This window comes from Ictalurus furcatus, chromosome 1 (assembly GCF_023375685.1).
Source record: "Ictalurus furcatus strain D&B chromosome 1, Billie_1.0, whole genome shotgun sequence".
Lineage (NCBI taxonomy): Eukaryota > Metazoa > Chordata > Actinopteri > Siluriformes > Ictaluridae > Ictalurus > Ictalurus furcatus.
In genome coordinates, this window is record NC_071255.1 from 17,590,999 (window position 1) to 17,608,159 (window position 17,161).

The 17,161-nt window shown below is 38.1% G+C and overlaps 1 protein-coding gene across 2 annotated transcripts; it reads left to right on the forward strand.

Moving 5' to 3' along the window:
• The first annotated feature begins 440 nt into the window (after positions 1-440).
• Positions 441-15,260, forward strand: pip5k1ab (phosphatidylinositol-4-phosphate 5-kinase, type I, alpha, b). Of its 2 annotated transcripts, XM_053630244.1 has the most exons (17): positions 441-1,877; positions 6,206-6,234; positions 7,147-7,240; positions 7,845-7,925; positions 8,199-8,329; positions 8,804-8,921; positions 9,037-9,189; positions 9,312-9,611; positions 9,850-10,076; positions 10,947-11,030; positions 11,325-11,373; positions 11,493-11,574; positions 11,720-11,887; positions 11,988-12,096; positions 12,223-12,285; positions 12,379-12,466; positions 12,960-15,260. In XM_053630244.1, the coding sequence occupies exons 4-17, from the start codon at positions 7,866-7,868 to the stop codon at positions 12,960-12,962; spliced, it is 1,635 nt and encodes a 544-aa protein (XP_053486219.1). In that variant the 5' UTR covers positions 441-1,877; positions 6,206-6,234; positions 7,147-7,240; positions 7,845-7,865; the 3' UTR covers positions 12,963-15,260. The 2 variants fall into 2 exon arrangements, with proteins under 2 accessions (XP_053486219.1, XP_053486211.1); XM_053630236.1 differs by lacking the exon at positions 7,147-7,240.
• The last annotated feature ends 1,901 nt before the right edge of the window (positions 15,261-17,161 follow it).

Consider the following 17,161-nt stretch of genomic DNA (forward strand, 5'->3'; position numbering starts at 1 on the left):
ATAATTCTATTATTAATGCACTTCACATGTTATAGTTTCTTACAGGGAATAATGTTTAGAAAGAATACTTGCATATCAACATGAATCCAGTATGGAGTCATTATTGTAAAATATATAATTTTTTAAAAATCTTTATTTCATGCATAACTCATTTAGAGGGTGGAGTCTTTTCAAAAAAAGTAAAGTTAGAAATATTCAGGAAACTGCTGAGTAATTTCCTGTTGTTTTTAAAATCATCGGACTATTCAAGTCACAGTAGTGAGAACATCCAAGATGGGGGATGTGGTGCCAGTGGAAAAAAATTGTCATTATAATATACACTTCACAGTGTGTTGAACTGGATATACTTTATAGTCAGTATTTCAATATTTTGATGTAACTAGCCATAACAAATGTTATCTGAGACAAAGCTAGCCATTTAACTGGTAGAAGGCAGATATGTTTTTGAAATGTAAAGATCACACAAGACACTGAGACCATGGTTTCTAGGTAACTGGCAGTTCTCCTAGTCAATAAACATGATGAAACATTCAGCTGATACAAAACTCTAACCAACCTATGCTAACAATAAATCTTGGGTGGCAACACACCTTACTGGATCTCTAACCTTACCACACTTATACTTAGTAATGAAACGTTAAAGTAAGATGCAGTTACATCTTTCCTGAGGTTTTGTTGTGTCCATATGCAATTACCTTGCAGGAAGTAGTAGCTCAGTGGTTAAAACACTGGATTACTGCTCGGAAAGTCCTGAGCTCAAATCCCAACAATGCCAAGCAAACTGCCACTGTGGGCTCCTGAGCAAGGCCCTTAACCCTCAACTGTTCAGTTGTATAAATGGGATAAATGTAAATTGTGCTGGATAAGGGTGTCTGCCAAATGCCATAAATGTAAAGAGAAAGTGGACTACTTCTGTCTTTACCTGTAATTCCTAACCCCAAATTCTTCCCTCCTAAAAGGTAATCCCATATCTGAAAGAGCTGATTATGTCGCTTGAGAGATAATTTACAAATACTTTTGAATGAAGAATTCATGAAAGCGTTTCCTAAAAATTAATTTTGCATAAATTGGATTGTGTGATATGGTAGTGTTGCCACCTCAGCTCTGGGGTCATGGTTTGATTCTGAGCTTGGGTTACCGTCCGTACTGAATCTCGTATGTTCTCCCCTTGTAAATGTAGGTTTCATCTGGAGTTCTCCAGTTTCCTCCTACCTCCCAAAAACATTGCAGTATTGCACATATGCTATAACTACAGCAGATAAATATTAGGGAAAAAAAACTATTCCTTTGATAAACTGAGACTATAGCATCTGGGTGTGTTAGTTTGAAAAGGGTTCTTCATGGCAGTTTGGCTGAAACGTTTAACTGGCTATGCACCTTCTATCGTGGAGTATAATCTGCTGTGGATAATTGTACTTTTGAATTTGAGCTGTTTTCTTTTCACTACATTGCTGTATGACTCGGTTTTTTCCTCTGAGTATTTACTGCATAGAAATAAACCATGAATTCAGTTACTGGGCAGTGGTCAGAGTTTCCTTTTGGGTGTTTCCATATTAAGTCTTTAGTACATCCTATTTTTGGCTTGATGATGATTATTTCTTTCCAAACAGATCCCCATAACGCTCCCAACACCTGCTTCTGGCTGTGCAGTGTATAAATGTCTAGCCCATGTCGAAACATCACTCCTACTCAATAGATTAGAAAGGGTTATCTTTCAGCAGCAGGGTGTGGCCTAAACAAGTGACCCCGCCCACTCACAGCGGCGTCATCGACAGGGGCGCGAGCGAGATCCTCAAGCGGAATTGGAGGCTGTTGCTCGAGTCAAATGAAAATGGCGACCGCCGGTTCCGCAGATCCGGGCTTTACTGCCCCCCCAGGTAGCTAAATTCTCATTAAACGTCCTCTTATACCGGAGAAAATTGCGTTCTCGACTGTAGATTCTCTTGAAGAGATACTGTTTTGCTAGTTTTTTTTTATTATTTTATTTCAGGAATTATCTTTGTATAACATTAGCCCGTTTAGAATAACATCTGAAAGCTTGGAGTGTTTGTGTTTGGAAGTCCTGAGTGAAATGCTCACTAGGATAACTGAACCTTGCTAGCGAGTTAATTTCGCCAGACCTCAGTGAATATGTACACGCAAATGCAGCGTATATTAATTATGTCTGTGTTATAAGTGATATAGTTAGCTACTTAACTGACTGTAACACGTTATATTGGGGATGGAGCCGTGTGATTGTGAGCTTGAACTAGCTTTGCTGATATCTAATCCAGGAGTGCTACGTTAGCGAAGAGGTTTTGTTGTATACAAGCTGCAAAGCTGTAGATAACTGCAGGGGGGAAATGTCGCGGTTTTCTTTCTCGTCTTCACTTCTCTTCTCGCCACCAGCCTAGATATTGTGGGAGAAAGTGAAGCTGGTAGGCAGCACATTTCTCAACCGTGTTCGACTGTTGCTTGCTAGCGAGTTAAGCTAATCAGTGCTAGGCTAACTGGTTAGCTAAACAACGTGATCCCAAACATGTTCACTTAGACACCTTTTATCTCAGACGGGTTTTGAAAAAATAAAATAAAAAGCTTTTTTTTTCAAATCTTATATATTAGATTAAAAAAAATTGTAAAGGCCTTTACTGTTTTTTCATCTTCAAACGGACTATACACAAGTCTATTGTGTCTCCATGGTAAGCTAGCTTTGTTGTGGCTGTGTTGTAGTAGCTGTCCATTATGTCCCAGTGTTCGGTGTCCAACCTCAAACAGCACTTAATATCCAAATACTTTTGGTACTTGAATCGTGTTTCTTTACATCACAATCTTTCAGCCTTAAACAACTGTTTAAAGTCCCCCTTTTCATGCACATATTTGCGTGCCTGACTCCAGCATGATCACTTTGTCGTTTCTGTCTTTCCAGTTTTATGACTCCACCTATTCATGATTACTTGTTTTTGTCTGATTCAGCTTAGGCAAGTTGTTGTCTAGAGTAGCTGGTGGTGCTAAAAAAAAATGAATAAAGTGTAAATATTAAGGGGAAAATTCTCCCTAAAACAGGATTTGAGTCAGTACTGGGTCTGTTATGGTATATTGTAGGTTAGGTATATGATGTCAGTGTCCTGCAGCAGTATGTGTCCTTATGCTGCGTCTATGTTCTATTTAAATCAGTATAGTTTTGAAGTAAGTGTTATAATAGATTCTGTTTGAATTACTCAACTTGCCCTATCATGGGAAATATTTAATTTTCAGTAGTAGTCGGTGTTCCTTTGTTATTCTAAAAAAACAACTTTTAGTACTAACTAATTAGTCTTGGACCAGAGACACCTGTAATCTGTGATGTTGGGCCAATAGGACTGTCCAACAGGCATAGTCCACAAACTTATAACATTTTCTTCTGTTGACCAAATGTGGCGACTCTGATGCTGTCCACCATCAGCAGAGCCTTCTGTCATATGTCACTTCCAAGCTTTTTGTGGCATGCTTGTTCAGAGATTTGTGGAGTAGTTGCTGCTACTTGTATTTATAAGATTTCATGCCTAAACCACACCCACTGGACTTGTGGTTCTCAAACGGGGGGGGGGGGGGGGGGGGTGTTTTAAAGAAAAAAACAAACAGACAGGGCATTGTTTGGGTACTCTGTATTTTATTGCTTTTCAAATAGATTGTGCATAAATGAAAAACCCTGTGTTCCCTCTCCCTCTGTATTTTCTTTTTGGGGAGAGGTGGAGCTTAGACTGCCTTTTATCTAGCAGTCAGTGCAGACCAGTGTTGCTAACTTAGTGGCTTTTCAGACTTAAGGCTTAACGACAAATCTAGTGACTTTTTGGACGAACCTTAGCGACTTTCCAAATGTCGTCAGTACTGTCCTGCAAGCACTCATAGTTACACAGTTACTCTTAGTTACAAAAGGTTGAGAACCTCTGCACTAGACCTTTCTGGTGTGTGAAATTACCAGTACAATTCAGAAATCTGAACTTAATTCACTAGTTTAAAAAAAAACCAAAGCAAACCACCAAAGGTGGAGGCTGCAGTTGTCTGTTCTCTTGCTGTGGTTAATATAGGATTCACTTTTGTAAAACATATTCCAAAAGACAGTAAGTAATATGAAAAAATAATTGTGACAAATGTCTCATTATTTTTTTCCCCTTATAAGTAGGGCTGGGTGATATGACAGAAACATATCACGATATTTCACATTTCTACGACCCACAACATGTATTGCAGTATATAATTTGGCTAACAAACTGTCTGCAAAACAGTAGTAAACAAAAAAAGTTAAACCTAGTTTGATACTTATGTAATCTTTGTAGCATTTAAATTACATTAAAAATACGTCAAATCAACAGCTTCCATTCATTGACATTTAATTTGTAATGATTGTGTATCGATATATCACCCAGCCTTACTTATAAGAACTCAAATTGTTGACCCACTCTGGTCTGTTGGTTTCATCTGGCTGGTAAGCTGCTTAACAGTGTAATTTTTCTGCTTGATAATACACATAAGATGTTCTTAAAGCTGACTTGTATGGTTTCCCTGGATGTTTTTTAGGTTTATGCAGTTGATGGCAGAGCTGGAAGTTCTTGAGTGGTTAGTGGTCTGTTTGACCCAAAACTTAAAAATGTCCTGGTATGCTTGCCCGCTGTAATGGTGCCTCAATCAACTCCCTTACAGAGTCAGTTCAGTTGGTAGCAGAAAACGAGACTTCTGAACCCATCTTATATTTGGAGTGGCAGCGAAAGCCCTGGTTATCATCATGCATTAGAAGAAGTTTATGAATTAGTTGGTCTTATCCGTTTTTAAGTGGTGTCTTACCCCAACAGACTTGAGGACTCCCTTCTGGAGGATGCTGGCCTCTCAGAGAAGTACATGCATGGTTGTGCAAATGTGCCAGCATTTGTTTTTGTGTGTGAAATGAAATGGATAAAAAGGTCTAAAAAAAAATTCATCATTGAAAGTCACGCTTGAGTTATGAGGGTGTAATAACTTTCTATACAAACATTTCTTCTCAGTTAAGATTACATGATCTTTGCAGGATCGGCTCTCATCACACAAGGAGTGCTTTGTGTGATTTACATTTTGTTCTGCCCAAATTAATTATAGCAAATAAATTCGCCACAAACATTACTTATGAGCCCATCTAAGCAGCCAACAAGTTACAGTTATGGGTGTTGGGACAGATTGTATGCGGTTTTTATGTGTAATGTAAAGTGTAATTATTCCATTAAGCCACCATGTAGTGTTGTGGGTGCCTTGTGTGTGTATAAGGTGTAAATAGCGCTAAATGGGTATTGCTTGACATGCTCTTTAGACTTACTGTTTACCGTTTGATAGGGTTTTCTCACATTAATTTTACAACATAGCCTAGCATGCACAAAGTCACCTATGTGCATTTCAAAATGTACTACATGTACATGACCATAAATTGATCATAAAATTTTTGTGCACGTTATCGACTACAGTGTGCTTCACTAATATTGACAAAAATTTCTATAAATATGTGTGCTGTATTGTGTGTGTGTGTATATATTGTAATAGTTCAGTAATGATTGCACTATTGGTCTTTTCTAATGTGATGTGGTGAGCAAGTGAGTCTACTAACCATTCCTTAAACGTTCTGTTGTGTGATTTAACCATCTCGGGTCACTTTTTAAAAGCGTCATTTCATGATTACTGAGCAATATTTGTTCTAACATGTTAAAGTCTGGTTTGACTGTAGGTGGCTAAATTTCACCTTTAAGAAAGACAAATGTTCAGTTTATGTCTGTCCTAAGCACTTTTCCGTGGTATCAGTGTTGGCAACCTCCTTATAGCAGATAAATTGAACATTTGTTGATGGTTTGGTCCCATCAAAGAAGTTGGTTTTCCACACCTCCTAAATCCTAAGTAATGAATGCAGCTAATGAGCACACATCCTGATACAGTCAGACAAAAATAAAACAAAAATGATCTGAGCGATATCTGAAAGTAGACCCTTGTTTCCTTGGGGGAGTAAATGCTAAAAGTGATGTACATTTCATATAACATGTACTCCTGAGATGCATCTGTATCCTCAGTAGTCACATTGTAGTTGCATGTGTAATTTGTGTAACTGCACAGATACTTGATATCAGGTGGGAGTGGGAAAGGTATGCCAGGAAGCATGATAAATGTATCCAGTGTTTCTCAAAAGCAGCTTTCTTCACAAATCGTTTTCTAAATCTTTTTGTCTTCTTTAAAGGGTCCAGTCGAAAAACTGCTTCACCAGAGGTGAGTGTTAGACAATGAAATTTTTTATTTATTTCTAGGCGATAAACCAAAAATCAATTTTGTCATGGTTTGAAATGTATTTTTTTTTATTGTCTGTGCTGATATTGAAGACTATTCAAGAATGGTTTATGACTGGTAGAAAATATTATAATATGATCAGGAATTTTTTTTCGGGGGGGTGGGTTGGCATCGATTTGCTTTGAAATGCAGTTCTCTTTTACAGCTCTTCATGCTCGGTCTGTGCATAGCGTGGATGCACCATTCACTCGCACAGTGCTGTGAAAAAGTATTTGACTCATCCTGATTTCTTCCGTTTTTGTGTATCTCATGCTAAATTGTTTCAGAAATTAAAGCAAAGCCAATCTGAGTAAACACAAAATACAGTTTTTACATGATAATGTTATTTATTGAAGCAAAAAAAGTTATCCAATACCAACTTGGCCTGTGTGAAAATGTATTTGCCCCTGTAGTTACTAATTCCCCAAATCTGTGAAACTGAATTTACAGTGGGGTTCAGCCCTGGTCAATCAAATCAACACTTAAATAAAACTTTTTCCAACAGCATGAAGTTGGTTAAAAGCTCTTACCCAGTAACACATTACGCCAAAATTAAAAGAAATTCCAGAAATGATGAGGAAGAAGGTGATTGAAATGCATCAGTCTGGGAAGGGTTACAAAGCTAGTTCAAAGGCTCTGGGACTCCAAAGAACCACAGCGATGGCCATTATCTCCAAATGGAAACGGGGATCCTGTTAGATCTGGTGTAAACCAAACACACAATTCCAAAAAAATAACATCACACCTATGGTCAAGCATGGTGGTGGAAGTGTGATGGTGTGGGGATGGTTTGCTGCTTCAGGGCCTGGGCAACTTACAGTAATTGAGAGAAACATGAATTCTGCTCTCTACCAGAAAATCCTAAAGGAGAATGTCCAGTCTTCAGTCTGTATGTTGAAACTCCAGTGCGACTGGATTATGCAGCAAGACATTGATCCAAAGCATAGGAGTAAGTGGTGGCTTGTATCTATCTATCGATCTATTTATTTATTTTTATTGTATTTTGTCTGAAGATCTAAAACTAATTTAGTATGATATATATATATATATAGAGAGAGAGAGATAGATAGATAGATAGATTTTATATATATAGATTATATATATAGATAGATAGAGAGAGAGAGAGAGAGACAGAGAGAGAGAGATGAATAGATAGATAGATCTCACACACACACACACAAAAACAGAAGAAATCAGGCTGAAAACATGTGTTCCCAGATTTGTCTGACCTGATAGGGGTTAGTGTTAGAACATGACTTTTTGACAAATGTGGATGTGATTAGTTAGCTATATATAGGACACTTTTTCATAATCACTGATACAAAAACTTTTCTAGGAATGGTGAGAGTACAAGTAGAAAGTGTGGTTTATGACCACTAGAAATGTATTGTGGGTAACAGTTTCCTCCATGAGAAGCACAAATTAGAGAGGACTAGCTTTAAGAAAATTCAAGGGTGTTGGAAGTGTCTCCCCTGATAGACCAGACACATGTATTTATGTTTCTCATTCATTTTCTTTCTCTCTTTTCTGTCTGTCTGTCTCACACTGTCCAGGGCCCAGGGTCGTCTCAGAGTATGAAGAAGACTATTGGTCATCGAGGGATTGACCCCACTGGAGAGACCACTTACAAAAAGGTCAGTTAAAGTTAGAAAGGCCAAACCAGAAGGAGTCTATCATGGAACAGAGTTGATTAAATAAAAAGAGTTGTTTATTAAATGTTTGTCACTACTCCTCATAGCAAGTCTTTCAGCACTGTAGCTACCAGCTTAATGCGGTATGGGTTAGTCTTGCAAACTAGATTTCTAGCTGTTGCTTAAGAGAGTCTGGTACTAAACGTGCCTAGGAACTGTTTAAGAGAGACCATTGCTTGCTTTTTAGACTTAATTTCACAACATATCTCCCACCAGACAACCTCTTCTGCCCTGAAAGGAGCCATTCAGCTCGGTATTACCCACACTGTGGGAAGCCTGAGCCAGAAAGCTGAAAGAGATGTTCTTATGCAGGACTTCTATGTAGTAGAAAGCATCTTCTTTCCTAGGTATGAGCTTTCTCCTCTTTTGTGCTGATTGTGGGGGTTGAATTGTATTGCCTGCATCTTGTTCCTGGGTGTCCGTAGCCACTTTAACACTGCCATTAATTTATTTGGTTAAAGGTAGTTAAGTGCACATATACATGCTATTTTTCTGTTGTTAAATAGTTCTTTAGCTGGGTACAGCTAGTCATATTCATATTCACCTTGCCTTTAAAAACGGTATCCTTCACTAGCATCCCTCTGTTATATTACATTTTGTTAATTCTAGGATGTTCAGGGCAAGTCACTTGGTTTCTCTTCTGAAAAGAGGTGTGCTTTAATATTTTGTTTGTTTGTAGTGAAGTATTGTGTGCCATTTATGCCATCTTTCATCTCACTCTCTCTTTTTTATATTTGTATTTATTTATTTATCTATCTATCTATCTATCTATCTATCTATTTATTTATTTATTTATTTATTTATTTATTTTTCTTGCTCAGTGAGGGCAGCAATCTGACTCCTGCACATCACCATGGTGACTTCCGGTTTAAGACTTATGCACCCATTGCCTTTCGTTACTTCAGAGAACTCTTTGGCATTCGACCCGATGACTACCTGGTCAGCTAAAACCCCTACACACTTGCACACACAAAATTGTTCATAATTGTTGGTCTGCTGAATATTATTCCTGGTTCATGACTTGTAGATATGTTTTGTTTTTCTGTTTCTGCAGTACTCTCTGTGTAATGATCCACTGATCGAACTGTCAAATCCTGGTGCGAGTGGCTCGATCTTTTACGTCTCCAGCGATGATGAGTTTATTATTAAGACAGTCCAGCACAAAGAAGCTGAGTTCCTGCAAAAGCTACTGCCAGGATACTTCATGGTATGTAATTTTATGTGAATGCACATGTGTGGAATAGAGCAGAGCCCCTGGGCTGTGTTTTATTATTAACTTATGGTGTCTTATGGGATTTGGTTTTGTGCCTTCTTTCCCTGTTGTGCTAGAACCTGAACCAAAACAAACGGACGTTGCTGCCCAAGTTCTATGGACTGTACTGTGTGCAGGCAGCGGGGAAGAACATACGCATTGTGGTGATGAACAACCTTCTGCCACGCTCTGTACCAATGCACCTCAAATATGACTTAAAAGGCTCCACTTACAAGCGTCGTGCCTCTCCCAAAGAGAGGGAAAAAACTGTGCCCACTCACAAAGACCTTGACTTCGTCCAGGACATGCCTGAGGGAATCCAGCTAGAGCCAGACAACTACAATGCTCTCAGTAAGACCATCCATCGAGACTGCCTGGTGAGTGTGTGCTCACGTGTGTATCAGCAGTATGATCACTGTAATTGCAGTGTATGCTCTTCACTGTGTGTTTGTTTGCACAGACCATAGACTGCTGTCATTAGCTAGTAGTTGTGTGCTAGCAAATACCTGCCAGCTTCACTAGAATAATTGCCTGCAGTCTGTTATGATCATATTTTAACATGTCTGTTTACATTGAGTGGTGGTGTTGACTTGGTTGATGATTTGTGTATTTTAGCTGTTGCAGAGCTTTAAGATCATGGACTACAGTTTGTTGGTTGGAATCCACAATGTGGATCAGGCGAGCCGTGAGCGTCTCGGTGCAGGGGAAAGCTGCAGGCCGGTGGAGGGGGCAGTCACACCTGACCAGAAGAGACCTCAGGTCCAAAAAGCCCTGTACAGTACAGCTATGGAGTCTATCCAGGGAGAGGCACGCGGGAAGGGCACAGTGGACAGCGAGGACCAGTCAGTCACACATTTCTTAACCATAGCCATCTCTTGATCTTTCTCACTCACTCAAATTATATATAAAATTAATTGTGTCCAGCTGGCGTTTGCATTTTCTTTTCCCTGTGCGTTCTGACCACATTTCTCTGTCTGAAAGCCTGCATTTAATTCACCCAAGAGCACTGGCAGTTTGGGAAACTGACTTCCAGAAGCAAATGTATTTGATCTGTCTCTTTAAAAAACAATTGTGATTGTGGCAGAGGAAATCTAGTTGACAACAGCATCTTTGCTCCCAAAACTCGTTTGGTCAATGCTGTGCAGCTGCTGCTAATTTGTATGAAGTTGCATTAAGTCCACAGTGAAATGTAGGAAATAATAATGTGTGCAAAATATCATATTGTGAATGTGCATTCAGAATGCACATTGTGTATGAGTGAGAGAATAAACCAGTAGGAATCTTGATCAGTATGATACTATGAGATTTAATTTGTGATGCAGTTAAGGCATTAATTTAATTAGAAATCGATACTCAGTCGATACTCATGATGGGGTTTCACACATGGGAAATGATCAGTAGTTTTATTCTCTGTATTGGGTAGCTCTGATCTCCTGTCAGATTTAAGTTCCCGGTGGTTCTTTTTATTAGACTGTTAGTCTGTATCGATACACTAAACTAGCTAGTTTTTAAAAAAAAAAATTTTTATAAACTTTGCTAGCTGCCACATTTTCTCCTAGTCAGTGAGTCTTCTGGGCAATCAAAACTTGTAACTGGGCAGCACATTGGAGCTTTTACTTGCCTGGTGGGCTTGTTAATGTATTTATCATTAATCTACACCTGCTCGACTTTGTAAAACAATGTCTTACTTTTCTATCTGTTTGTCTGTTTAGGTGGGGAGGTATCCCAGCTCGGAACAGTAAAGGAGAGCGGCTGCTGGTTTACATTGGCATTATTGACATTCTGCAGTCGTACAGGTAACCCAACACCCCATGCTCACTGTAGATGTGTGGTAATAGGTTTTCTAGGCTATTCAGTATGATAATTTCAAAACATTATTAAGCTAATGATAGTCCCATTACTTTACTAGATGAGTGAGCAGAGAGGTTTCAAAACAAACATGGCTGTTGTGATGTGGCAAGCAATGCTTGTAGTTTTGGTACCATGTCTAAAGATGATAATTACATATTAAACATACAAAGTGTTTACATTTCTATTGTGTGTGTTTCTTTAACATGACTTGCCATGTTCTTGGAAATGTGGCTTTGTAGATTCATCAAGAAGTTAGAACATTCCTGGAAAGCACTGGTTCATGATGGGGTAAGATTATTAAGTGTAGTCTATCCTTGGATCAGTTTGATTCAAGATTTTAACATCATGCTACTTGAAAATGCCATGGCCCTGTGGTTATTCTACCCTACATTTTTCATTTTTTCCAGGACACTGTGTCTGTTCACCGGCCAGGCTTCTATGCAGAGCGATTCCAGCGCTTTATGTGCAACACAGTATTTAGGAAAACAAGTAGGTCTCAATATTATCTTAATTCACTGTCACTTATCGTCATTCTCTTAAGACACAGATCTTTTGTAATGTGCTCTATTTGTTGGAAAATGTGTGCTGTATGTGCTTATGTTTTGGTGCTCTCTTTCTCACTTTCTGTCCCCAGTGAAGTCATCGCCATCGAAGAAGAGCCGTTCGGGTTGTCAGAGTGTGGCTCGGAGGCTGCCCATGGGCACTGCTTTCCCGAGTGCCCAGTCCAGCAGCCACATGCTTCTTAATGCTCAACTCGTCTATCGTTCCCACTTTACTCACAGTGACCCAGACGTCGAAATTGGTGAGAAAGGAGAAATTATGTGACCAAAGAAATCCAGTATCTTTTCAAGCCTAGGTTTGAGAGACAATTGTTTTAATTCATCTGTTTAATTATTTTCTAGGTGTGCAGTCGGGCAGACCTGACCTGCTCCCGAGCATGCCTTCCCAGGCTGGAACCTCGAGTGAATTTGAAGTAACTGATATGCCTAATCCCTCAGTGCCCCCAATGAGGTATTACCACATTGACTTGGTTCAGTATCTTAACACATTTTTATTTAATGTCACACTTTCAAACTGTCAAGCTTTCAGAATTTTTTTTGCTCATGGTTTATATATATATTTTTTTTTTTGGTATAGGTCAGTAGGAGTGGAGGTGCACAAATCTGCAAGCACAGAAGCTGATGGCAACACTTTTCTCAGGTATAGCTGAACACATGCTTTTGTTAATATGACTCTATGCTTCATTGCATGATCATTGAAAGGCTCATTGCTTCCCCTACCTGTGTCTTTTAGTTTGGGTGATGCAGTTGGAGACGAGCAGATGAGTAATGAAGATGCCATTTCTCTTAAAGACATCATCCCAGAGACCAACATTTGTTTTGTAAGTCTAATGCTAACTGCTGACCATTGTTGATGCCTTTCCTTCAAAACCTCTGCATGCGGTAAAGTTGTTAAATGTTGCAGTGAGACGAGTCTAGATTAGATGAGACTTAAATGTTACTGTGTTTGACTAGATGTTATACCGAACATGAAAATGATTTACATAGCTCTTAGCAATGCAAATGTTTTTCTAAATAACAGTTTATTATCGTGCCAGGTGCAAAATAACCTCAGGATGCCAAACAGTTTGCACTACATATTGTGCACTCCATTTAAGAATAAGCCACAGAAAACAGACAAATGGTAGAGAAATTGTTCCTGAGAAGCAATGTTGAACATTTGCACAGCTGTGACTTATTTGATTACTGTGGTCACTGGTCTGAAGCACATAAAACTGGGTGGCAAATTAGGGCCAATATACTGCTGAAGCAGTATTTGAAAGGCTTTTTGAGAGAATAAATACTTATAAACTGCACCTTTTGTCTGGTTTACAGTAAGACTGCCAGAAAACGTGATGCAGGAAAAGAGGGAGACGAAATACATATGAATGAGAGCCTCGGATCAACTGAATGATAAGCCGTCTCTCCCTGTGAGAAGGAGAGGAAGGATTTCCAAACCTTTGGAGGGACACCCCAGTGGGTATGGGCAGGAGAGCGTGAGCGATAGACTCTTCTCTTTCTCCAACACTGGTATGCTGCTATAACTCCACCTGTTGAGTACACAATTCCTTCCCTGGAAGAGTCACCTTCGGTGTCGCACTGCACGTTGTTAAGAAACACACAGACTTTGGTCTTTCCCTTGAAACACACTGTTGCTCCTACATACATGTACTGAGAAAGAAGACTGGTGATTATTTATTCTATCAATTCTGTTCTGATTTTGCTCTATTTTTGCAAACTGCGAACAAATTATATTGGTATTTCATACTGGGTGTTAATGCTCTTTTTATGTCACCAGTATTAGTTAAATACTCCGGTGGGCTTTTTACTTTATTCCCGTAATTATGAAGATCTGCTTTTGCAGTAATGTGTAGAAGAGATATGTAATTTGCCGTTTAACCTGTAGGGTTATTTCAGAATGATGCATCTTCAGTCCTGCTTAAAGACATCATCGTTGAAGAAAAGGATGCTGGAGCAGATCAAAGTGTGTGCCCCTGTTCAGTAATTAGTCACTCAAGCCCTACTGTGAATGGGGTGATCTCTAATCTGTTGTGACTGCGATCTACCTGGTATATGACTGTTCAAAAATCAGTTACCTGCATAGTTTTTTCCCCTCTCAAAAATGAAGAAGCAAATATTCTTCTTGTGCTTGTCTGTTCTGCTAGTGTCTTAATCTGTGTTTTGGTGCCAATCACTGTTATTTTCTATTGACTTTTTCTTATTCTACTCTTTGGCTGTCCTAATTTGTGTATGCATTTGAAAATCTTCTAAGCTTTTTTTTTTTGGTCAATCTCGAGTGTTTCTATTCTTTTAAATGGACCAATCAGCAGTGTAGATTCATTAGTGGATAGGCAGGCTTACTTGTTTTTAATGCCAATGGCCTTCAATCCATTGATTTGTACTATAATCTGTAAATAGTTATGTAAATATTATTCACTTTTGTGTGTTTGCATACCTATTATAAAGACTAATATGCTTTTATGAAGCAATATGTATTCTAAACTAACAGATTAACATGTTTATATTTGTTATACTTTCTTGGCATGCCTTATGTCTGCTTCACTAACTGTGCACTCTTATAAGAGCCTGCTAATTTCTGCTGGATACGGAAATTACCTACATTTGGTACATTACTTATGCAAGTGGTCATTTCAGTGTGACAGTAATCATTATAGTAATTTTTGTTTCATTTATTTATCTCATTTAAAAATTTCAACTCTCTGTGCAACTTATTGTGCTTTGCTTTATTTCTCCCTGCATTATATTGTAACAAACCTTTTTCCAGAAACACCTACACAATTTTTTCTCTAACACACACACAAATTATCCAGTTATACATTGTTGTTTGAGCATTATTCTGCACAAAATGTGTGAAGGAAGGTTTTTTATTTTTTATTTTTTTATATATATATAATTAAATTAAATAATCATGGACAAAATCTTGTAACCCAGACATGGTGTGTATATACTAACTATATATGGTGTTCCGCTCAAACTAAAGGCCGTGTCCATGCACCAGGTAGGTTTTTTTTTTGTTTGTTTTGTTTTTTAGGTATTCTGGATGAGTGGAGTGTGTTACCAACTGTTCTGGAATTTTTCTGAAGTTCATAAGATACTAAGTGGCTGAAGGTGCATGAGTATGTTTGAATGTGCATTATCAGTGTGGGACTTTAACTTTTCTTATCGATATAGGTGCTGTACTGGTTTGGTCACTTGGAAACACTTGGCATTCTCTTTAGTAATTGGTGTACTCTTCAAAAATGATGAAGGGGAAATTTACTGTGGCCAAATTGCTGCTTCATCCTGTTCTTTCAAATACACTAAGTTGGTAATGGCACAATTTGCATCACATGACACTGCTGCTGTTTTGAGCATCTACCTGACAGGTTACCTTCACGCTCTCCTTGTTAATTTCATCTTTCTTTTCCATGCCTATTAAACTCCCATCTAAATTAACGGGATTCACATCATGCATCTTGCATGTAGACAAGCCAGGCTCATCCTAAAACAGTAAGCTAGCCGATTTTGTTTTTTAAGGCTGTTTTGTTACATGAAAAGCCTTTAAAGTTACCCTCAATGAATATTTGTTAAGCAAGCTATATCTCGGAGTTGAATAAAATGTGAACATTTAATCATCTTCAGAATTGCTTGGACATTATGTTACAGTTTTGGCCACCAGGGTGCTGGATATCCAGAAACGATCCTAACTGAATACAGTAAATGTATTCAAGGGTGTCATGGAGTGTGTCAACTGTGCACCAAACTCAGAGAAGAGAATACTTGATATTGCCAAATACGATTTGTAAATACTGTTTGTGTGTAGGAGGGATAAAATCTAAACAGAGCTTCAAGATTTAAACAGGATTTTCAAAAGTGGACACAATTGGCATGTTTGGCCTTAATGACCCTAACAGTTTCCTCTGCAATTGCTAGTTTCACTTGTCTTCAGGTCTGTTTTTTAACTAGCTGAAATCTTTGTAACCATGATTAACCAGTGTTCTGATTAGAGTAACATGACATTTAAAGAGACCATGCCTTATCCTGTTGACAAAGCAAGTGCAAAATGTACTACAATGGTTGAAGGTTCTTGCACTTTATGCTGTCATGGTTTTATATCTTTAACTGCATTGTTTCACTGTGCAGTGTAATGCCTTATGTGTATGTACTCAAAGTTTCAACCAACCAATCAGCTTGCGCATATATATATGTATGTGTATATATAATTTTTCAAATTCTTGTTTTGCTTGCGTTTCTTGATGCGCGTGTAACTCCAGTGCCCTGATCAAGGCAGGGTTACATAGTCATGTAACAGATGCCTGTAGACTCCTTTATGTCTGTGTGGTTCAAATTTGTGTTAACTGAATGATGAGTGAGTAGTCAGCTAATGCTCCTGTCTAGAAGTCTTTTTTGCAGTATTTTAATTTTACTGCTACAGACTTGTGGTGAAACTGACTAATGCACAACAGACACATCAGTCTTGCACAATTCACACAGGGTAATATGCTGGCAACAAAGACACTACCATATGAACTATTGCAATATTACATTTCTGCCAGCTTATGTTGTAACTATATTTATTAGGAAACCATTTTTGTACCTTGTATGATTGTATGAAACCTAATATTCTTTGTACCATAGACGATTGTTTGAATGCTGTAAAGCAACAGAAAGTCTGACGTTGTACACTGTATTTGTTGTTTTAAGATATATATATATATATATATATATATATATATATATATATATATATATATATATATATATATATATATATATATATAACACACTTTTTTTGTAAGAACATGAATGTCTGGTGGTTTCAGGAGTTGAAGGATTGCCTATATTTTTACTCAGCTTGTGTATAATGTGTACATGTACTGTATATAAGCAGCACGCAAACCCACCCCACCCTGCCTATCTCCCCATCATGTTAATCACCTGCCTTTCCTGCCAATTTAATCTGGTGGTGGGTTTTGTTTTTTTCATATTGTCATTTAGATATGAAATAGGCTAATAAATTTGTCAACTTTTTGGTGGTTTAGTTTCCTGTTTTTTTCTTCAGAGGCATGTATAGATCTCCGTATATCTCTCTATAACAGTTACTGGAAACGTGTAGTTGCAGTTATTGCTGCACAAGGGGGCACACCAGATACTGAACGGAAAGGTTCACATACCTTTGCCACTCTCAGATATGTAATATTGGATCATTTTCCTCAATAAATAAGTGTACTATATATAATAAATATAATATTTTTTGTCTCACTTGGTTCTCTTGATCTACTTTGAGGACTTGTGTGAAAATCTGATAATGTTTTAGGTCATTTATATGACCTCATCAGTTACATCAATAAAGATTAGTGAGCCTGTTCCATGTTTCACAGGTGAACTTGTATGTTTTGGGTCATGAGCAGATCTTTTCTTTCTCCACACATTGGCCTTTCCATCGCTTTGATAGAGGTTAATGTTGGTTCCAGAACTTTTGTGGCTCATTTCTGTATTTCTTTGCGAATTCCATTCTGGCTTTCCAAATCTTGCTG

Bases quoted from the DNA above. Each gene is read 5' to 3' on its own strand.
- pip5k1ab (XM_053630236.1), top strand. From the start codon at position 1,826: ATGAAAATGGCGACCGCCGGTTCCGCAGATCCGGGCTTTACTGCCCCC. The intron at 12,097-12,222 runs GTATTACCACAT...TTTTTGGTATAG, and splicing joins CCCTCAGTGCCCCCAATGAG to GTCAGTAGGAGTGGAGGTGC. The intron at 12,286-12,378 runs GTATAGCTGAAC...TGTGTCTTTTAG, and splicing joins GATGGCAACACTTTTCTCAG to TTTGGGTGATGCAGTTGGAG.